Below are 23,647 nucleotides of genomic sequence, written 5' to 3'. Positions count from 1 at the left end.
TAGCAGCAGTGGATACTAAAACACTAGAGCAATTCATCATTCCTCTGGTGTGTGGACAGCTTTGAAGTAACATTTTTCAAGTAGAGTCTATAAAACAATAGGTAGGAGCTGATTGGTTGCTATGAGCAACTTCTCTTCAGGTCCACTACTCCATGCTTTTCACGGCTTGATAGATACATAAACCTCTTAGGGCCTGATTCACTACCGTACGCAATTGCGATTACGCACGCAGTTCAACTGCGATAGTATGCAAATCCATTGCGATCCCAATCCCGTTGCAGCACTACACAGGGACGCCCACTTTACTGCGAAACCATCGGTACAATCGAGTACCATTGCAGCCTCATGCACACTTGCACAAGCTCTGACCTTACTCAGAAATTGCTAACAACCACGTACGCTATGAGACCTCAGACTGCGTATGCCATCACAGTGGCTAATTTATGCACACCCCTGCAACGGCGTGCGAGCTGGCACTGGCACACCTGCGTTTCCCTGACCACCCCCCCAATCACCACCCACAAACGGCACTTCCTGTCAATCACTCTGCGATGGGTCTGCATAGTCAATGCAGTCCCGATCACAGTAGCTAACTCGTACACTGCGATGTTTGCGCAGAACGCAACAATCGGCCAGCTGCGTGCGTAATCGCAGTTGCGTACAGTAGTGAATCAAGCCCTTAGTTGTGTGTAAGAGCTGAGCATAGGAAAGTGCTGCGCCAGGGTCTGCCACACGACTGTGGCTGAAATGATTGGTTCGTTTGGGCCCCCACAAAACAAGCTGGCAATTAATCTGTCCCTGCACAAACTGGCTCTACGGAGGCAAGATGTCATCCTCATCCTCCTCATCCACCGATTCCTCACCCTCTTCAGTGTTGTGTACATCCTGATCCTCACAGAGTATTAATTCGTCCCCGCTGGAATCCACAACCACAGGTCCCTCTGTACGTTCTGGAGGCTGGTCTCCCTGGAAGAGTTGATAATTCAATTTATGAACTTCATCTTCTCCACATTTTGTGGAAGCAACCTCCTACGCCTTTCGCTGACAAGGTTCCCGGCTGCACTAAACACTCTTTCGGAGTACACACTGGAGGGGGGGCAACTCAGGTAAAATAGAGCCAGTTTGTACAGGGACCTCCAAATTGCTTCTTTTTCCTGCCAGTACAGGTACGGACTGTCTGACATGCCTACTTGGATGCTGTCACCGATGTAATCCTTTAACAGACAGACGCACGCTTGTCGCTGCTGCTTTAAGGATGCACGTGCGGCTACAGCCCACACATTTCACAAAGACAGAAAAAAAAGAATTTTTTTATTGTTTGTGGAGCGCACTTTGAGGGTTACACCACCCTTTAACAGACAGACGCACGCTTGTCGCTGCTGCTTTAAGGATGCAGGTGGAATCTAGACGGGATTTGGAACCGGGGACACACTACCTCCATCAATTGTCTAAATCCCACTGCACTAATGGCGGATACCGGACGCACGTCTAACACCAACATAGCAGTCAAGGCCTCAGTTATACGTTTTGCTTCAGGATGACTGCTGTCGTACTTCATCCTCATCGCTAGGGATTGTTGGAGGGTCAATTGTTTAGTAAAAGTAGTGGTGTTCCTACTTCCTCTCTGGGATGATGAACAACTCCCAGCAGCAGCAACAGCACTAGGAGGAAGTGGTTCTTGATCTTTCCCTATTTTATTTTTATCGGAGAAAGTTTGGCCCTCCATTTATGTTATATTGATATATACGTGCGGCTAAGGCGCACACAAACACAGAAAATATTTTTTTATTTTTGCTGGAGAGTAGTGCACTTTGTGGGTTACACCACCCTTTAAGAAATGAGCCAGCCGGCTCTTTACTTATGGGACACAGGCGCACGCTTGGCGCTGCTCCTTTGTTGATGCACGTGCAGCCACAGTGCACACAATTCACAAACACAGAAAACATTTTTTTATTTGGTTTGGAGTGTACTTTGGGGGTTACAGCACCCTTTAAGGGTCAAACCAGCCGGCCCTTTACTTATGACACAGGCGCACGCTTGGCACTACTTTGTTGATGCACGTGTGGCTACTGCGCACACAATTCACAAACACAGAAAAAATATATATTTTTTTAGCACTTGGGGGGAGCACCCCTGATGGACAGAACACCCCCTGGACAACACTACAGCACCCCTTTAGGACTGGGACACTGCACAGGACTTTGGAGTGGACACAGCCCCTATGGAGAACTGACTGCACAACACAGTCCAGCCAGCCCCTATGGACTTTGAAGTAGTGGACACAGCCCCTATGGACAACAGCAGCACAGCACAACACAGCCAGCCCCTATGGACTTTGAAGTAGTGGACACAGCCCCTATGGACAACAGCAGCACAGCACAACACAGCCAGCCCCTATGGACTTTGAAGTAGTGGACACAGCCCCTATGGACAACAGCAGCGCAGCACAGCACAGCACAACACTACTCTGCACAACACTACACTACAGTACACAGCCCAGCCAGCCCTAACTCCCACCCTCCCTCTTCACTGTCCACAGCCGAGTGAGGAAATGGCGCCGACGCGGGTACCTTATATAGGATCCAAAACCCGCGAGACCCGGAAGGCGGGATGATGACGTTTTGCCTCGATTTCAGATCCGAGTCAGGCGGGAAAAGTCGAGCCTGACTCGGATCGGCCTCGGATCGGGGGGGTTCGGATTTCAGAAATCCGAACCCGCTCACCCCTAATGCAAATTCAGGGGTCTAATATCCATTGTTTCTACAGATCTATGTCTTTAACCTGTTTTCCATGAGATGAATCAGGAAACCTTGAATGTCTAAGAATATTTCTTAAATATGGTGCAAAAGGATCAAAAATAAATAGAACACTTGCAATAGTATTTATTTATTTATTTTAAATATCTTGTATGCATTAAGGCTCTTCAGGCCTTCCTTTTCTTCAAAGCTAAGGCTGGGTATACACGTAAAAATTTTCTGTCCAACCATCCAACTAGTTGATTGGTTGGACTGAAAATCTGGTAAGGTATTAAAGCAAATGACAATCGGCAATTTGCTCCCAAATGCCGGAAAATGGACAAAAACTGTTATTTGAACAAATTGTTTAGATCAAACATTTAACAAACTTGTCTGACGACCATTTACATCTGTTTTCTGGTATTTAGGAGCAAATTGCTGATCATCAGTTACTCCCATACGTTACCAGATTTTCATTCTAACCAATCAACTAGTTGGATGGTGTCAACGAGCCCTACTAGTAATGCCATACCGTGGCGTGACTCTGTAGCGCCCAGCGTCTTTTCGTGCAACTTTTTACCTTCAAATGCACCTGTTGATTATAATGAAATGCAGCATGCCTATATTCTGTGTGCAACTGCGGGTGTACCTGCATGCAAAATGCTACGTTACAGTGTCACAGCCGACTTGTAGCGCACAGAGGTAAGATTATGTAGACACATCTGTAGGTGCAGGGCCTCATCTTCCCTGTCAAAGTTCCATGTGTTAAATACATTTTTTCACCACTGGGTGGTTCATAAGGGACCTTACAAACGTTTGGTATGGTGCCTACAAATATCTATTTACACCCCACAATTCTCCCAATAGACTCAGGGCTCTATTCATCAAGCACAGTACTACTTTAGCATCCAAGTCGCTGCGAATAGCAGCAGTGGATACTAAAACACTAGAGCAATTCATCATTCCTCTGGTGTGTGGACAGCTTTGAAGTAACATTTTTCAAGTAGAGTCTATAAAACAATAGGTAGGAGCTGATTGGTTGCTATGAGCAACTTCTCTTCAGGTCCACTACTCCATGCTTTTCACGGCTTGATAGATACATAAACCTCTTAGGGCCTGATTCACTACCGTACGCAATTGCGATTACGCACGCAGTTCAACTGCGATAGTATGCAAATCCATTGCGATCCCAATCCCGTTGCAGCACTACACAGGGACGCCCACTTTACTGCGAAACCATCGGTACAATCGAGTACCATTGCAGCCTCATGCACACTTGCACAAGCTCTGACCTTACTCAGAAATTGCTAACAACCACGTACGCTATGAGACCTCAGACTGCGTATGCCATCACAGTGGCTAATTTATGCACACCCCTGCAACGGCGTGCGAGCTGGCACTGGCACACCTGCGTTTCCCTGACCACCCCCCCAATCACCACCCACAAACGGCACTTCCTGTCAATCACTCTGCGATGGGTCTGCATAGTCAATGCAGTCCCGATCACAGTAGCTAACTCGTACACTGCGATGTTTGCGCAGAACGCAACAATCGGCCAGCTGCGTGCGTAATCGCAGTTGCGTACAGTAGTGAATCAAGCCCTTAGTTGTGTGTAAGAGCTGAGCATAGGAAAGTGCTGCGTCTTGAGCGAGACAATAATGATCTCATCCATCACCCTTAATGTAAATGTGAGGATAAAAAGACAAAAAAGTAAATAAATGTTTTTGTGAATGAATAAGCAGCGTAAAGCCTCAACCTTTTTAGCTGAATGTTTTAAAAATAGTTTTTGCCTTTCCAAAAGGTCAGAGAAAGGGGGAAAAAAAAGAAGAGAACAGTTTCTGTTCTATTATGTGCTGCACAACAGGTCTTTCTACTAAATGCAGCTGGAGCACTGAGTGCACATATCACCCTGGGCTGTCTGGCTATGGGCTCTCGGTAGATAAATCTGTTATGTTCTATTACCACTTGCACATGGAAGTTGTGTATAAATCTATTTCATTTGCAAAAAGCACTAACTTTACCGTTCAGTGTAATACCTCTATGATTAAAATCAGCCATCAGGAGGACCTCAATATTCTTTGGAAGTAGACAAAAATGAAACTACTATGCCTTTGTGTTATACAATGCTTCTATTAAACCAAATGCAATTTTTATACAGTTGCCAGGAGAAAAAAAATGTTGCAGTCACCACAGTGCAGCTCTCCTTTAGACTCCCTGTCGGCGAGGACCCCAAATTGCTTTCTTTTTGGGGGTTCTCCCAGACTCCCAAAAGGGAGATCAGTCTCCTTGGGGCATGATATTGCAAATCACATTGAATCCATCATCTTTACTGTGCCAACCCTCCCCGGCTCCCACTATTGTTTTGAAAACACACTGATACCCCAAAAAAGTGCTGTAACCGTGAATGGGAGAAGATAATGTGTGTGGATGAGAGATGCAGATCTTGTGCAGAGTGGAGATATCTGGTTGGGAGATATTTTGAGATAAGTGAAGAGATGTAGGTTGGTGTGGTTTGGTTATAAGCCTTATGTGTCAGTAAAAGTATTTTATATTGGATATGGTAGAAAACTGGTAACTAATGGAGTGACTGCCAAAGCGGATCAGCAGATGATGAACATTTGGCTAGGAATATCAGCCTCGCAGCTGCATTCATAATGGATTATAGTGGTAAGAGTCTGTTTTTGTGAAGATACCTGCAATAATCAGAACACATATAACCAACGATCACCATAAAGTTCACAGGCGCTAATTGTAAGCTTAATCAAATGGAAGTTCCCAGTCTGGTTATCCGTGCTTCCTATTCATATAGCATTTTCTGCAAATTACCAGAGAGAAAAAAAATAGAAACACAACAATAGTGTAATATAGCCACATTAAAGTGTGTAATACTCTAGGTATTAAATGATGAACTCGTACCAAAACAATATAGCGGCAAGAGTAGACAATGTTCGCATAAGGGGGTACAATAGTGTCTATCCATATATAAAACCTGTCACTCCTCCTCTCCTTGGGCAGGATGTACCTTACCTGAGTGTCCTGCTTGTCGGCCCGTGCTCGTCCTGGGTCCTCTGCCGCCTCCTCCTAATCTTCCAGACCAGGGAGAAGGAGGAGCCCGGAGCTTCCTGCACAAGTCACCAGCAGGAAGTTCCCGGGGCTGGGAGAGGATGGGGTCCCACTTCGCAAAGGGCAGCTCTTATCGCAAGAGCTGTCCTATGTGATACTAATCATATATGTTAGTGCATATGCGATCAGTAAGGTAGCGGTGACTGGCGAAATGTTCACTGCAACCTTAGTACATCCTGTCCCTTTTCTGTTATCCAACTTCCACCTGCCATTACAGTTAACATGGAAAAGAAACTCCATATAGTGTAACACAGTTTTAATAAAATACAAACATATAACATACAATAGGGAAAGCGAAATGGACTCTCATCATAGGTCAGAGGTTCCTAAACGCGGTCCTCAAGGCTCCCCAACAGTCCTGGTTTTAGAGATATCCATGGTTGAGCACAGGTGACTTACTTAGTACCTCAGTCAATTGATTTAACCACCTGTGCTCAACCAGGGATATCTCTAAAACCAGAACTGTTGGGGAGCCTTGAGGACAACGTTTGGGAACCTCTGCCATAGGGCAATGGTTGATGTGATGGGTAACTGGAGTCACTTCATCGAAGGTTATTTCTAGAGTCTGGTTTAGATGTGTTACAGCAGTCTCAGCAAAAGCAAATGTAGAAATTGGTGAAAATAGTTGTTGCAGAGAGGTGGATAGTTACTGAAAATGAATAGCATTAATCTTTGGTAGGCTTCAGTGACTCTGACCTTGAAGTGACGGAGGAGAGCGTGCAGGTGATAAGGTTGTGCACAGTGTATGTGCGCAAACTAGCAATTGTGATGGGAACTGCGTTTGCAGAGGCTACGCACACCCAGAGCAGAGTGATTGACAGGAAATGCCGTTTGTGGGTGGTGACGGGGGGTGGTCGGGCAAACGCAGGTGTGCCAGTGCATTCATCGCCGTTGCCGGGGCGTGCATAAATTATCCACTGCGTGGCCATAAGCAGCCATAGCACTGATAGCGTGCGCGGCTGTTAGCAATTCCTGAGTAAGGTCAGGGCTTGTGTAAGTTTGCATATGGGTCTGATGTTACCGATGGCTTCGCTTTGTTGCCCTATTATACGGATGTGAGTAAGGGGAAGTGTGCGTCCTTATGTCACGCTGTGATCGCAATGTGAACGCACACATATACATATCACCACTGATATTAGCAACTGCAGTGCGTGCGTATAAGCAGAAGAGCGATCTGTGGTGAATCAGGCCCTGAGAGAAAGGAGTGTTAGTAAATTCAGAAACTGAGCATAGTCTGGTGAATAAAAGCTCAAGGCAGTAGCCCTCCCAATGAGTAGAGGAGCCAGTCCATTGGGAGAGGAGGTTAGAGAGAGTAGTCTGGAGGCATGAGGAGATTGAGGACTGTCAATAGGGATATTGGAATCACCCATGATGATGGTGGAGATGTCAGAGGATAAGAAGTGAGGGAGCCAGGCAGAAAATTGTCCCAGGAATTGTTGGGGTGGCCCAGGTGGGTGATATATAGCAGCAACGCGGCGAGAGAAAGGGGTAAAAGTCCTGATAGAATGTACAGGTTGAGTCTCCTATATCCAAATATTCCGAAATACAGATTTTTTTGTTTTGTTTTTACCACGACTGACACAGTGACACTTTTGCTTTTTGATGGTTCAATGTACACAAGCTTTGTTTAAGGCACAAAATTATTAAACGTATTGAATGAAATTGCCTTCAGGCTGTGTGTCTAAAGTGTATATGAAACATAAATGAATTTCATGTACTGTATGTACTGTACACAAACTTTGTTTATGCCACAAAATTATGGAAAATATTGTATAGCATGACCTGCAGGCTGTGTATAAGGTCTATATAAAACATACATGTATTTTGTGTTTAGACTTGGGTCCCATTCCCAGGATATCTCATTATGGTATGCAAATATTCCAAAATACAGAATATTCCGTTATCCAAAATACCCCTGGTCCCAAGCATTTTGGATACGGGAGACTCAATCTGTACTTCAAATGATCTAAATGTGAGTGATGGGACCTGTGTAAAGATTGGTCCAGTAATATTCCAACCCCACCTCCTTTACGGTTAATAATAATGTGCAAAATTCACAGTGAACCCCAGTGACCAATCAGCAATTATATTTTATTTATATGTTGCAAATTAGTCAGTTAACTTAAGAGGCTTGGGGCTCTATTTATTAACATTATTTTTACTAAAATAAAGTGAAAAAGGGTGTTTTCACACCCTTTTCACATTATTTTAGTTTCACCTGTAGTTATTACAGGGCAATTGGAGTAGAATTAGTAAAATTCTACTCCAACCCCTAAGTATCACTTATTTTTAGTAAAGCAGATCGCATTTCCCATAACTGTAATGGGAAATGTGATCCGACCATAGTTACTAAAAATAAATTGTAAAAAAATACTGGGGGAAGCCCTGTGATAATAACGCCACCTGGAGGTGGCGTTATCCAGGGTCTCCCCCGGTTACCGGGCTCCCACTCTGCTCTAACGGGGAGAGCAGAGGCGGGAGCCGGTACCAGTAATCAGCTATGTGGTCTAAATAGACCGCAAGCTGATTGCTGTAAAAAAAAGAAAAAAAAAATTTAAACATTTTTTTTTTTTACTTACCTGAATCCAGGGACCGGTGATCGGGCCTTCGGTGATGGCTCCTCTCCGGTCAGCTGGTCTCCTACAGTGCACTGCTGCCCGGTCATCAGATGATCGGGCCCCAGTGCAGTATGGGAGATCACCTGATCGGGAAGCCCGGAGAAGATCACCGGAGGCCAGGAGGATGCAGGTAAGTGTAATGAAGTGGGGGGAGGGGGGGTCGCGGGGGTCCGCGATCACGGGGGGCGGGGCTTAGCGTCGGTGGGGGTAGCAGCGATGGTGGGTCGGCGCATGCGCGGGCTCTTTGTCGCGGTATTTTTTCCGAAAATACCGCGACTAGAGTGCGGATGGGATCCGCAGGGACAGGGGTTTATCGCAAGCTCTGTCCCTGCAAGGGATTTATAGTAAATCCCTGTGATATTGCCTGAATTCGCAATGCGAATTCACTCGGTAATATCACACTACAATCCGCATTCAATATGCGGATTGTAGTAAATAGAGCCCTTGATGTGGTTACAGTTCACAAACGTCATTACCTATATAAATAGATAATAGCGAGAGAACCTGTGGTTTAGAAAAGGTCGCTGACAATGAGACTCTCCCTGGTAGTAATCCTAAAGTATGTACAAGAAGGTATCTTATACAGTATAAGCAGCGACTGGCAAATTAGATCAAATCAAGGATACAGTATGTACTGTATTTCTGGCACTAATCCCTGCACAAAGACTGTGATGAGTAACAAATGATGATTTCAAAATGTGCCATTTTTATTTCTTTTTTGAAAATAAACCACTCTGCAGTGCCATAGGCTTGCTCCGGACTGCGACAACCGAATGATCTGGAACAGATGCTGCGACTTTGTACGCAGATGGTTGGATTTGCAAACTCGCAGCTGGGAGTCTCAATACATCTACCTGCAGCTGCGTATTTTCGCATAGCAGCCGAGTACACAGATGCAGCAGTGGCGGAACTAGCACACATCTCATCAGGCTCATTGTTATAAAATTATTCCATAGCAGTAAAGATGCGATGTGATAACTCTCCCACCTGTACACAGCATGGTCAGCTGCGGAAATAAGGGCTTCAGCTGCTCACATCAGAGCTTTGACTAGGAGATCCAAATATATATGGAAAATTGTATGTACTGAAATAATGCTAAGAATCACTGTGTGCCGTTCCTCCCCATGAAACCGTTTATGGTATTCCCAGCGATGTATTGCAATAGCGTAACTGCAGGGGCGTATTTATAATGGGTGCAGGGTGTGCGGTGCCCCTGGGTGCGGGGAGGGGCCCACACTGCACCCATATTTTTTAATACCCATCCAAAGTCCCGTGTCGTTGGACAAAACATCTAAAAAATGGCCGCCGCGTTGTGTGCATGCGCACTAGGGAGATCGCCTGTGCATGCGCAGTAGACTCTGGGCACACTCTAGTGCCCAGAGTTTACTGTTGCGGTGACCTGGCCGGCTGCCAGGGAGAGATGAGGGGGCCCCCTCCTTTCTGTAGACGCCTCTGCTTAACTGTCTTCATTGGGCATATGGGAACAACATGTGTCGGGGGAGAAAATAGCCTACTATACATACAGTAGTTCATGTTCAACACAGATTTGCAATAATTAAAGGTAGCATACATGGAAATCTGCACCAGACTTATAGCAGGTACAGTTACAGAATGGCCTCCTATGTGAGCGGTTCTGCGACACTCGATACTCCAAATATGAAGCTGGTTGACCTTGCCCAGGGAAACGCGTTAGACCTTGCTATCCGAAGCCTTGGTATTATTCTTGATATATGCCACCATTTACTGGACTTATTTGGAGTACTGAGTTTCCAACCTGTTCCTGGACCGTACACTCTCCATCTGTACCACACCACACTGCAGTATAGGGATACCTAGTGGACGACCTCTACAGCTCACCATCTGTGTACTATCACTGAAAGGACTGTTTTGGACATTCATCTACCTAATTTGGGTAATGCCTTGCTGCTTAATTTGGTCTGAATAATGGTGCGTACACACGGTACGATCGTCAACTATAGCAATATCGTTGAAGGATCTCCCAGGTGTGCTGGATGTTCGATATCAACCATCCAGCACACTACCTATTCACCAACGACCCGCAATCAACGATCACGGGTCCCAATAGTAACCTGGTCGATATTGACCAGGTTGGCCTGCATGCACAGGTGATGAACGATATCGTTATCACCCATACGTGCCCGGGCATCGCAGGTCATTGGGCACTGAAAAATGCACGATATGAACGATATAGTTATTATTCATGTCGTCTGTTTTAATCGTACCGTGTGTATGCACCTTAACTGACTATTGGAGATTTGGTCCTAAGAAAGGTTACCTAGAAATTCAGGATTCATTTATGTGGCTATTTTTAATGATGACTTTAGATATATGATTTATTAAACATCCCCTATTTCTTATGCTGCATTTTAATCAATGTGATTATTGTTTTTTACCTTATCCGTCTGTACCATTTTTACTTATTATTTTTTTTTATTATTAGGTCCGATTTTCATCTACAGTATGCTAATTACTGGACATGTTTGAGAGTTTCCGTCATAATATATAAACTTCCACATAAACATATATATATATATATATATATATATATATATATAGCATTTTATACACAAGGAACACGCTTCTCATATTTAATAAATATTTAGAGACCAAGGGAGATTAGCCAACACATTTTATTCTCACTATTTTAATTTCTGACACTGATGCTGGGTACACACTGGCCGATATATTGGCCGATCAATTGATCGGCCAATATATCGTGCCCCCGTCGGACAGTGTATACAGATGATATGTCTGTGAACAACATCGTTCACAGACATATCGCATTGGCTGTGCTGAACAGCCAATGAACAGATATGACTGCAGACATATCTGTCCATCAGCAAGTGTGTACGGATGATCAGCTGATCGTCCGTACACAGGGGTGCAGAGAGAGGGTGGGGAGCCGCGAGCGGGTACTACTTACCCGGGTCCGGCACAGCTGCCCATCCACAGCAGCCCAGCACACGCTGCTGTGTGCTGGGCTGCACTGGAAGACTGTCCAAGGCTGTTAAAGCAGCAGCCCGAGCAGTCTCCTATGCCAAAGGGGAGAGTGATAGCGCCCCCCACTGGCTGTGTGCCGGGCAGAGGGGCACACAGCGCCCCCCTTCCCGGCATTGCAAATGGGTTTTTTCCAAAGGGGGTGTGGCCAAGCCTGCACGATTAGGCCACGCCCCCTACCTGCCCCCCTGGCGCTGGGACCCGCTGTAGCATGCAGATGATCATCTGCAGATATATCTGTCAGGTGTGTACCCACCTTGAGGGGTCTATTCATAAAGCAGTGAAAAGTCCTGTTTAGCTGAAAATGGGGATTTTCACGGCCTTCGGCGATTCGTAGAGGGGGTTACCGTGGAGAAGGGTATTTCTTTTCCAGCGGCACCTCTGCTTTGTGTATGAATCGCATCAGCATACTTTTATATGGTGAGTGCAATTCATAAAGGAATGGAAAGCTCCTGCGCTACAGATTCGCCATCTAAGGATGGCGTAGTCTGTACCGAGGCTAAACACAGCAGTAACATACTTCCATGCTGTCTGCCTGGCCCCCTGCACTGGCTCTGCCCCGTTTTCCCAGCATCCATTACAGCAGGTCTGACCTGCTGCTCTTGGACGCGGGCGCATGTGCAGTAAGAATACAGACATATCAGGCTCCTGATAGGTCTGTATTCTTACTGCGTCCAGGTTTCCTTGAGGGACCGGACGACTACTAAACATGACTATATATCGCGTCGATGTGATGCGATATATAGTGATGTTTATCGTGAGCCACTTTATTATCTTTATAAATAGGCCCCTTATTCTGTACTTTTATCTTCGTATCTTTTTGTATGTATTTTTGATTTATTTTGCTGGTTCTATTATTTTTAATATAACTATGAATAAAAGTTACATTTTAAGAGTCTATTTACTATTATTGTGCACTGCATGTAGGACAACACTGTTTCTTTTTGTGCTTCTTGAATGCCAATTGCTGTCAGTGGTAGCACCCTCACTATGATAAGAAGATCATAATAACTTGTATTATATACCCTTTATTATCTCTATTGAGGCCTTAGCAAAAGTTGCAAGCACCAACCTCAAATTATATAATATTGCCAGTGCAGTAAATCATCTTCCTATGTAGTATATACAGTGAGATCTATCTGTGGGACCCTCTGTAACCTCAGGGCTTACTACAGCTTGTCCTTAGTACTCCCCCCCCCCAAGGCTGCCATAATGGCAGGGCAGTGGCTTCACATTGGAAGAACCTTCTACTTTGCAGCCCCAAGGGGAGAAAACACCTGATCCGGGACTGCCATTCTGGTGTGCGATTGGCCGGGGCATAACTGGGTATTTGAAGACCCCATAGCAAATGTTTGTATGGGCCCCTGTGAACCACCCAATGGTGAAAAATGTATATAACACATGTAACTTTAAAAAGGAAGATGGGCCCCCCTCAGCTCTGGGCCCCATGGCAGATGCACCCTTTGCACCTGTGGTAGTTACGCCCATGTCTGTTGCTTTGATCAGCTTTGGGCCAAGATGCCCTACCGCAGCAGTCTGGTGAGAATAGAAAAGCCGGAGGTCAGAAGATGAAGTGAAACTAGTACTGGAAGAGGGCCGGCCACAGAGGCAGTCTGGGCCCCGTAGCAGCCCCATTCTCTGCGCCTACTGTAGCTATGCCTTTGCCTGTTAATGGCAGCCGGTCTGCCAAAGTTTGGAAGAGTGTGTAAAGTGACACAGTCCTTTCAGTGGATTGTTTAAGATACAGATCTTGGATCCAGTAGGATTGTGTCAACAGTCTGATCTGGAGTGGGATCCCCGGAGGATTGGACAAGTGTGTACCCATCTTAAGTCATGCAGTGTCATATCAGATGAATAATTTGCTCCCCCCCCGCCCCTGCAGTGAAAGGCCCGGAGGAGTGGTCCCAGACGCTGCTATCAGCCACCCGCACATGTGCCCACCGCTATCCCCCTGGCCGGGCTTCCCCCCCAGTCCACTGCACAATACAGTGAGTAAGTGACTCATTTTGAGTCACTTCTCACCCAGCCACACCACCCTCCTGCATTGGCCAGCGTGTCCACTACCTTGCCCCCAATAAAGGTTTTTTTTTTACACTGAAGCAGGTGCAGCATCATGCCGGGCCACTGAGCCGCAGCAGGCGGGTGGGTAGTGTGAGGAGCTGGTGTCCGGAGCATAGAGGCTGGCTGAGACAGAAGAAGGAGCGAGATAGGTAAGTTAAGTGTATGTGTATGTATGTGTGTATTTGCCTTTCTCCCAGACACGGGCCAGGCCATTTTGATGGATGTGTAGTCAATTTTCAAACAGTGGATACAGTTGATGGGACTGAGGGAGAAGGGATGGGTCGCTATAATTTCTGATGGCAGCCCTGCACGGAGGGCTACGGCCCAAGGGGTCACGGTACTTGTATACACAGAGGGCTGCGGCCCAAGGAGTCACAATGCTTGTATACACAGAGGGCTACGGCCCAAGGAGTCAGGGTGCTTGTATACACAGAGGGCTATGGCCCAAGGAGTCACTGTGCTTGTATACACAGAGGACTATTGGCCAAGGAGTCACAGTGCTTGTATACACAGAGGGCTATGGCCCAAGGAGTCACAGTGCTTGTATACACAGAGGGCTACGGCCCAAGAGTCACGGTGCTTGTATAAACAGTAGGCTACGGCCTGCAGAGTCACAGTACTTGTATACGCAGTGGGCTACAGCCCAAGGAGTCACAGTACTTGTATACATAGTGGGCTATGGCCCATGGAGTCACAGTGCTTGTATACACAGTGGGGTACTGCACCAAAAAAATACATTTTGTGAGTCAGGACACAGCCACTTTAATCAGCAGAGTATAGCGCAGCATACATCAGCGTGCAGTGTGCCCCCTATACACGCAGCCACTTTAATCAGCAGAGTATAGTGTAGCATACATGAGTGTGCAGTGTGCCCCCTATGCACACAGTCACTTAACAGCACAGCCACTGGAGTCTGGTCATAGGCTACTACAGCCACTTTATTAGCAGAGTAGCGCAGCATGCAGTGTGCCCCCTACAGTCACTTTGCCACCAACAGCGTCAGCCATTAGTCTGGAGTACACAGCCAACTTAATGCAGAGCTGTACGCAGCGTGCGTGCCGACTAACAAATGGCGCCGAGTCCCGGTAGCGACGCCCTATATTAGAACCGTGTCTCTCGAGAATCCGACGTCGGAAGGATGACGTTCAGCCTCGCAGTGGAATCAGCCTCGCAGTGGAATCAGATGGGAACACCCGAGCAGCGACTCTGAGCGGTTCAGATTCCACAGAATCCGAATCGCTCATCCCTAGTTTAAATCCTGTATAATTCTCAGTATACTAAATTCTACCATGTGCATAACTAACACGTATAGAAACTCATTAAACACTAGACATGAATCCTACTCTAGGCTTGTTAAACCGTTTTGGGATAGAATATTCCACTTCATATCTGCATTACTTAAAATGGATTTAACAGTAGATTAAGGGGCTCATACTGAGTTCAAAATACACGTGTTGGCGGTGAGCACCTTGGGACTGATTCTTAGTCGCACGCTGCTGCAATCGTTTTATCGTCTTTTGCTGTAGTCACGTGTGCGACTTTATAGTAATGCTAGTATCAGCCCTTCCCCTGGTGTAGAAGCCTTCGTCTGACTGCCCAAGGTCTGAGGTACCTAATTGTGCTGTTGGCAATATCTATAACGAGACTGGATAATTGCATACTACGTCCGGATTGAGGTCCATTGTAAAAACGGAGGGGAATCTATATGTTATACAAATAAAATAAATTAATATTGGGAACTTTTATATACAATCAAATATATCCCTATCCTTAAGGTGATTATGGTACAGTTTCTGTAAAGTAGATTTTGAGGAATCATTGTTTTATGGTCTATATGTTATTATCTTTTTAATGTAATAAATATTGAATTATATTTATTATGTGTTCCGGAATAATTTATGAGCGCCCACTATTGGATTATAACATGATTTTTTATTTGTAGTTTTAATTGGTAATTCAGATTTACCAGCTAGGTGGCTGCTATACAAAAGTATTCACACCCCTTTGCATTTTTCATGTTTTGTTGCCTCACAACCTGGAATTAAAATGGATTGTGTGAAGGTGTGCATCATTTCATTCACAGAACATGCCTACAACTGTGCAGTTGTGTTTTTTTGATATATTGTGAATCAAACAACATTTAAGGCAACATAACAGAAAACTTTAGCGTGCATAACTATTCACCCCCCTAAAGTCAGTACTTTGTCGAGCCACCTTTTGCAGCAATTACAGCTGCAAGTCGCTTTGGATAAGTCTCTATGAGCTTGCCACATCTTGCCCCTGGGATTTTTGCCCATTCCTCAAAGCAAAACTGCTCCAGCTCCTTCATGTTGGATGGTTTCCGCTTGTGAACAGCAATCTTCAAGTCTGACCACAGATTCTCAATTGGATTGAGATCTGGGCTTTGACTAGGCCATTCCAACACATTTAAAAGTTTCCCCTTAAACCACTCAAGTGTTGCTTTAGCAGTATGCTTCGGGTCATTGTCCTGCTGGAAGGTGAACCTCCGTCCCAGTCTCAAATCACAGGCAGACTGTAAAAGGTTTTGCTCAAGAATATCCATGTATTTAGCACTATCCATCTCGACTCGAATCAGTTTCCCAGTCCCTGCTGCTGAAAAACATCCCCACAGCATGATGCTGCCACCACCATGTTTCACTGTGGGGATGGTGTTCTTGGGGTGATGGGATGTGTTGGGTTTGCACCAGACATAGCATTTTCCTTGGTGGCCGAAAAGTAAAATTTTAGTCTCATCTGACCAGAGCACCTTCCTCCATACATTTGGGGAGTCGCCAGAGCCAGATTTAGACCTCATGGGGCCCTAGGCAAGATACTAGTTTGGGTCCCCCTCCCTCAAACAATCCATAGCACTACAGGTTGAGTCTCCCATATCCAAAATGCTTGGGACCAGGGGTATTTTGGATATCGGAATATTCCGTATTTTGGAATATTTGCATAAAATAATGAATTGTCTAGGGAATGGGACCCAAATCTAAACACAGAATGCATTTATGTTTTATATACACCTTATACACATAGCCTGAAGGTCATTTTATACTATATTTTTAATAATTTTGTACATCAAAAAAAGTTTGTGTACATACATAAAATTCATTTATGTTTCATATACACCCTATACACACAGCCTGAAGGTTATTTTATACAATATTTTTAATAATTTGTGCTTTAAACAAAGTTTGTGTACATTGAACCATCAGAAAGCAAAGGTTTCACTTTCTCAGTCATGCTAAAAATATTCGTATTTCGGAATATTCCGTATTTCGGAATATTTGGATATGGGATACTCAACCTGTATTTGTGAGTTCCTGATTCATGACCTTACATAATTTTTTTGTTTTTCCTCCTTATAGTCAACTTTTTAAAGCTTTAAACATTACGGACATATAAAAAAATAAATATATAAAAATAAATAAAGATTTGATCTTCGGAGAGGATTACAACTACAGGTTTCCTATTTTGGGTCCTTATTGTCTCTTCTAGAATTAAATTTAAAAGTTCTTGTAGTCCTTAGTAATCTTCATGGAGGAGCATCACTGGGATTTTCTTATTTTTTGCCCTTTTCTTCTGGAAATGTTCACGGTTTACAACACCTGGGATTCCCAGGATGTCCCCAATCTTGGTACTAGTCAGGGCCAACCACATTGAGCCCTCAATCTTGCAACTGAAATGTTGCTGCAAGAAACCACATGATGTGTAAGAAGCAGCACAAGGGCGGAATAACAACACAGGAATGCGTGAAGTAAGGGCGGAAGTAACGCCCCATAACGCGGCCAGCTGGGATGCATGTACCAAGTCGGAGGTAACGGTGGAACACGTGCACACAAGCGGAGGTGACATACACCACCATAGAACACAGGCATGATTACGGAGGTCACGTGGATACAGATTCTCCATCCGCCCTGGACCCACACGGCCACAAACCCCGGATATGACGCGCCACAGTGAGGGGGGAAGTAACGTTATGATGGACGGAAGTAGCCCTAATAATAACATTTTAAACTGACTTACAAACATAATATTTGAAGGAGAATTACTCTAATATAGAAGTCATAAGCTGATGAACTGATGGAAGGCTAAAGCCTACCATTTATAGGTGTGTTTATATATATATATACAGGAAGTGATGCGGACTCCTGATCTTGGTTGAACTCCTAGTGGGGTATAAATACCTGACCATTACATCTATACACCATCCCCTTGATGAAGTCATAGGACGAACCACGTTGCGAGTGATTGATACTTGCCTCATGAACTTTGAAAAAACTAGCTCTCTCATACACTCAGATAAGCTGCTATTATTTATAACTTGCTCATTCCTTTTTTATTTATTTTTACTGCATCCTCTTTTATATGTTTTTAATGTTATTTATATGTTGATTAGGGATTCTGCCTAACAATAGGCGTTTTTTATTCTTTTTCTAGTAAATACATTTTCTTTTATATTTACTTAATTGCACTGGCACTTTTCGTTCCTAGTGACTTAGCTAATAGGATTATATCATCCATTTCACAGGATGTTTGGTCTATAATCTTTTACATATTTATTTATTTATTGTCATTGCACAGGCACTTCTTGTTCTTTATATTATACATAACACAATTTTATTTTTCATTTCGTAAGACATTTATTTCACGGTAATAATTTATAATTATTTATTGTGATTGCACAAGACATTGTATTCACCTGATGATCAATGTATTATTCACATGGTACTAATATTTATCTTACATAGCATACCTGTCGCTCAAGGGTCAATTAAATTTCTCCATATTTTATATATATATATATATATATATATATATATATATAAATAATTACCAATGCCCTCTGTAGGCCAGCTTGTGAGTCTGGATATACAGTCAGGTGCATAAATATTGGGACATTGACAGAATTTTCATATTTTGGCCTCTATTCACCACCACAATGGCTTTGAAATGAAACAAACAAGATGGGCTTTAACTGCAGACTTTCAGATTTAATTTGAGGGTAATTACATCCAAATCAGGTGAACGGTGTAGGAATTACAACGGTTTCTATATGTGCCTCCCACATTTTAAGGGGCCAAAAGTAATGGGACTATCAACTCAAAAGCTATTTCATGGACAGGTGTGGGCTATTCCCTCGTTATTTCATTATCAATTAAGCAGGTAAAAGTTAATTAGTGAACTGTGTAAAAGTGCTGCAGTGCAAATAATAATATATTAAGGGATACCTCCCAAACAATGAGGTAACCAAAATAAATATCAATCAAATTCATATAATTGTGCAACCGTGCCTCAGTTATTAAAGTGTTTAAAATATAAAAAAGTGCAATTCATACAATTTAAAAAAGTAAAAAATTTTAATCAAAAACCAACAATAATATTCTTCCACATGAAGGATAAAATACATAAAAAACAATAGCACGTCTGTATAAAAATACCCTATATACACAGTTCACTAATTAACTTAATACCAATTGTGTATATATAAAAGTACATAAGCACATAAGGCGCTCTATTCCAGTTCTAATAGCTCCATTTTTATATATGTAGCAGATTACCACTGGTACATTGTTTTTACTGGTTGAGCTGACACCCATATCATTGGGGAAGTGCATGATAACCATTTATAAATCTTGGTTGGGTTAAAGTATATATGTGTGTGAGGTAAATATCACATAACTGTAACACGGTCTAGGAGGGTCTATACCCAGTTGGCGCTGTAATCTCTCGCTAAACATATATATATATATATACACAGTCAGGTGCATAGATATTGGGACATTGACAGAATTTTCATACTTTGGCCTCTAGGCGAGCGCCTAGGATGTCTAGCTCGAAATCCGGCCCTGGGAGTCGCCCACATGCCTTTTGGCAAACTCAAATCATGTCTTCTTATTTTTATCATTAAGTAAAAGATTTTTTTTCGCCACTCTTCCATAAAGCCCAGCTCTATGGAGTGTACGGCTTATTGTGGTCACATGCACAGATACACCATGCAATGCCCCCTGTATTAGTGCCCTTTATGCAGTACCCCTTGAAGTAGTGCCCCTTATGCAGTGCCCCCAGTAGTAGCCCCCAAACCCCTATGCAGAACTTACCTGACTAAAGTTCATGCTAGATACTGTATGCTAGATAATAGCTAGAATCTGATTGGTTGCTATGGGCAACATCTCCACTTCTAACAACTCTCACTTTAGTAAATTTACTCCTTATGAGCAATGGCGGCTCCTTCCTTCTCTCTGTAGTCAGAGATATTGACGCCAGATATTGTTTGCGCATATGGGAAAAATCCTGCTGGGAAGGGAAAAAAACACATGTGCACAAAAGCCGGCGTGTAATGAGCAGGAGAGGGGGCTTCCAATGTGAAGTCACTGTCTGGTGGCATATTAGAGGTGGTGGATTTTATGGGGGGGGACTGTCATGACTATTCACCACTGATAGAATTATCGTTTTATTATTATTGCTATTAATATTATTGTTTGTTCATCTACATTTTTGCAAAGCTTTCCACCTGCCTACAAAGGTAGCAACTCAGATAGTAATTATTACACTATACTATGATGGATTTCATTGTGTCTAATCTATGTAGTGTACAGTAATCAATATATTTGTAGGGTTATGGGGCCAATTTATCAAGGTTGTTTTTTTTTCATAAAATCATAATGTTATGAATTGTTGCTATGTACTAATAGCCCACTGCAGGAGATTTTACATAAATCTGCAAAAAACGAATTAGCGATGCAGACCAGAGTTCCTACTACTTTCAATGGGGACTACGGTCTTACCATTATGTAACAAAAAGCAAAGAAGAGATCAAGCGCTCAATTCCTAATATGAGGAATAACTTAATCTATAGCTGCTATCAAAGATAGGTATAAGCTCTAGAACCTGTGCAAGAACAGAAGTAAGCAAAAGATAGACAGCACTGATAGACCAATAATTTAATATGTTACATACAATTAATTTGACACATAATACATAAAATTAAGTAAAAAATCAAATATAAAAAATAAAAATAGGATATGAAACCAACCGGTGGTATATTATATTAGAGCAATCCCAAAAAAGGACCTTCAAAAAGAATATTAATAAAACTCAACTCAGATCTGTGTAATACAACTCAGCAGTTGGTACAAGAGTGTTAAATTTCCTTTGTACAACTATGTTGTTTAAATCCCCTCTGTTTTTGGGGATATAGTGAAATAAAAAAGCTCCAGCAGTAATTGTATATTGCTGTAAGGTGTTGATCGAGCAAAAAGATAATTGTGGTTTTTTTTGGTTTTTTTTAGACATTTTTCGCTTATTTTAGTGGTGAGACAAACAGGCAATTTAGTAAAGCAGAGCAGCAGTCTTTTTATATTCAAGCAGAAATCCAACAGATGAGGATGGCTCAGATTACTAAGCTGTTAATTATGCAGTTATTTGTGAGTTTGTGCCCGTGTGGTTAGTAAGTAGCTTTCGTTAGCATGCAGCAAAGACTTTTGGTCCACAGCTGTGGACAATCAGGAGCCGACAGAATCCAATCCTCTGTTTATTTAATAAAGTGCCCGTACTCACGATTCTCCTGGGAGATAATAAGCAAGAACCAACCGACTGGTTATGTGGTTTGTGTACAGTTTCTTAACGCGTTTCTCCGCCTCCTTCGTATTCAGTGGCTTCCTCAGAAGTGTGACCCTTTAGTTTACTTTATCTTCAGATGGCGTAAACTGCTTTATACATATGGAGGCATTATCGGAGGAGCGGGATCTCACTATCCCTCTCCTGGCAGCCTCTGTCCAACTCTGGAATCTGACACTGCGCAGATTTAGTTTTGAAACAGAGTTTATGTAAACATTTTATAAACTGTTTTAGTCTATAATACATTTAGCTAATAGAAGCCCATACCTGGCCAATTTATGTTCATATATACTAAAAATCGTGCCTCAATTCTATTAATAGTACATTGCAGCAGGGATAATCAATATTTACATGATTATTCCCGCAATGTACTAAATGTAACTCGCAGTGATAGTGATAGCAATAACCGCCAGTTACATACCTGGAGTATCGTAGAAGTCATTCACATTTGTGAAAGACTCCTCGTGAGAGTCTGAGGCTGCACATGTGCACAGTTTCAGATTTGGGAGCCAGATGCAGGCTGCGGGAGAGAGACCATAAGATCCCTCTGTTGCAAGGGAATCGGTATGGAATCCCGGCTGCCGCATGGCCGGCAGTTCGATTCCCGGCAGCGGCAGCCCAACAGATCAGCAGAGCCCGGTAGCGGAAGCCCAATAGCGCTGGAAATCCCGATCGTCCCTAAGGTAAGTATAAACTAACCTAACCCTCTAACCTTAACCCTCCTTAGGGGTGCCTAACCCTAACCTCCCCTCCAAGTGCTTAACCCCCCCTTCCTTGCTGCCTAAATCTAAGTCCCCCGGGGGGGGTGCCTAACCCTAAGTCCCCCCCGGGTGCCCTAAACCTAACCCTCCCCCCCTCGGCTGTCTGCTCGCGGCGCCCGGCATCCCTTCGATCGGGATGCCAGGCGCCTGTCTCCCGGCGTTGGGGGAAATGACAGGCGTCTAGATATAGATGCCCGGCATTTCACCCTCGCCGGGATATGACAGTCGGTTTCCCGATTGTATACCGTTGCAAGACACGGTTTATGCCATCTTGGTGTAAGCCAAAGGGACCAAACCGGTACATACTGTTGGCGTCAAATTGAAGTCCCCGTTGACATTTATGGGGCATGTGGTCTGCAACGATAGTTATTTTTTGCAATAGATTTCTGTGAAATCATTGTAGGAGGCTGAAGTTACATAGCCAGGATCCATACAATTATGCAGTTTTTGCATAATCCTATTCTTTGTAAATAGACTCCTTAGTTTGAGTTTCACAGACTTCATTAGGGTTAAATATAATATATATCCCTCTGATCTTGGTTTCTCCTGGATGATTGAACTATATCCTACATTGCCTACTTCAGGTGTACACGTGGCTGTTTGCACTGGGAATTAGAATCCTGGTAGTAATGCCATCTGTATGATTGCTAAGGAGTTCTGGACTGACAGCCAACAAATCTCATGTGAGTTTTTAAATAACTTCTTACCTGATTTACATCTGTAGAATTACTGCAATGAATTAAGAACTATCTGAAAAAAACTACATAAAATTCATCTTGTAATTAAAATGTAAATTAATTGTAGTAACAGGAAAACTTATTTGTTAACTTGTTTATTTTTTCCGATTTTACGATCAGGCAAGAATTTAATCTTCAATATAATCAACATTTTAAGAGATGTTTTTCTCCCCCATTCTTAATTATACTTGAATTGTTTTCACCTTCATTAGACCCAGAAAGGTGTGGTCTCTGAGACATTAGTCAGGCACTTTAATTAATTCTATAATTAGAGCTGGATTTAGAATGGGCCATCTACTCCTGATACTCAAAGCTTTTAATTACTTAGCTGGTCATGTATGTATGAGGCTGATAAACAAGACACATAATTATACCATCTTAGAGACTGATTGAAGAGGTGTCCCAGCACTCTCTGCATAATGTGCCCTTATTTACAGGTAAATCAGCAGAATTTTCTCTCCCTACCAATGATAATTCTGATTAACTGTTTCATGTCTACCTTATAAATGACTATAAAAACCGCTCATTTATCTACTTTTGTATGTGCTCCAGTATTGCACATCCAAACCTTATTCCTTTCAACAAATGTTATAAGAACAAACTGTACAAAAATAGATCTATAGGAAATAATACAATATTATTAATTTATTTACTTATTTATAGGTAGGCTTACAATGCTATCCCTTTAAACCGGGATACTAATGAATTACACAGGTTCTGTGGCTGGCTGACTTCAAGCCTGAATTTCCCCTCGGTTTTAGTCAGCCACAGGACCTGTGTGATTCATGAGTGTCCCGGTTTAAAGGGATAGGGCCAGATGTACTAAGCTATGAAAGTGATAAACCACCAGCCAATCAGCTCCCAACTGTCATTTTTCAAACACTGCCTGTAACATGACAGTTGGGAGCTGAGTGGCTGGATGTTTATTACTCTCCAGTTTATCACTTTTCAGAGTTAAGTACATCTCCCCC

At 43.2% G+C, this 23,647-nt stretch overlaps 1 protein-coding gene across 4 annotated transcripts in view; it reads left to right on the top strand.

Annotated features, from left to right (window-relative positions):
* Positions 1-23,647, top strand: part of LOC148517435 (protein FAM3C-like) — a 121,606-nt gene that overhangs the window by 18,221 nt on the left and 79,738 nt on the right. Inside the window, exon 1 of one of the 4 annotated variants that reach the window (XM_088478710.1) lies at positions 23,038-23,113. The exons of 2 other annotated variants lie outside the window; for them this stretch is intronic. In XM_088478710.1, coding sequence (XP_088334836.1) covers positions 23,096-23,113 — 18 coding nt within the window. In that variant the 5' untranslated portion in view covers positions 23,038-23,095. Of the gene's footprint in view, positions 1-23,037; positions 23,114-23,647 lie in introns of those variants that run through there. One more of the 4 variants, XM_088478709.1, reaches the window with a different exon arrangement.

The sequence above is a fragment of the Taudactylus pleione genome, unplaced genomic scaffold (assembly GCF_031769625.1).
Source record: "Taudactylus pleione unplaced genomic scaffold, aTauple2 ptg000217l, whole genome shotgun sequence".
In the NCBI taxonomy this organism is placed as follows: Eukaryota; Metazoa; Chordata; class Amphibia; order Anura; family Myobatrachidae; genus Taudactylus; species Taudactylus pleione.
Note: the sequence above shows the minus strand (reverse complement) of the source record. Positions and strands in the feature narration are given on the sequence as shown.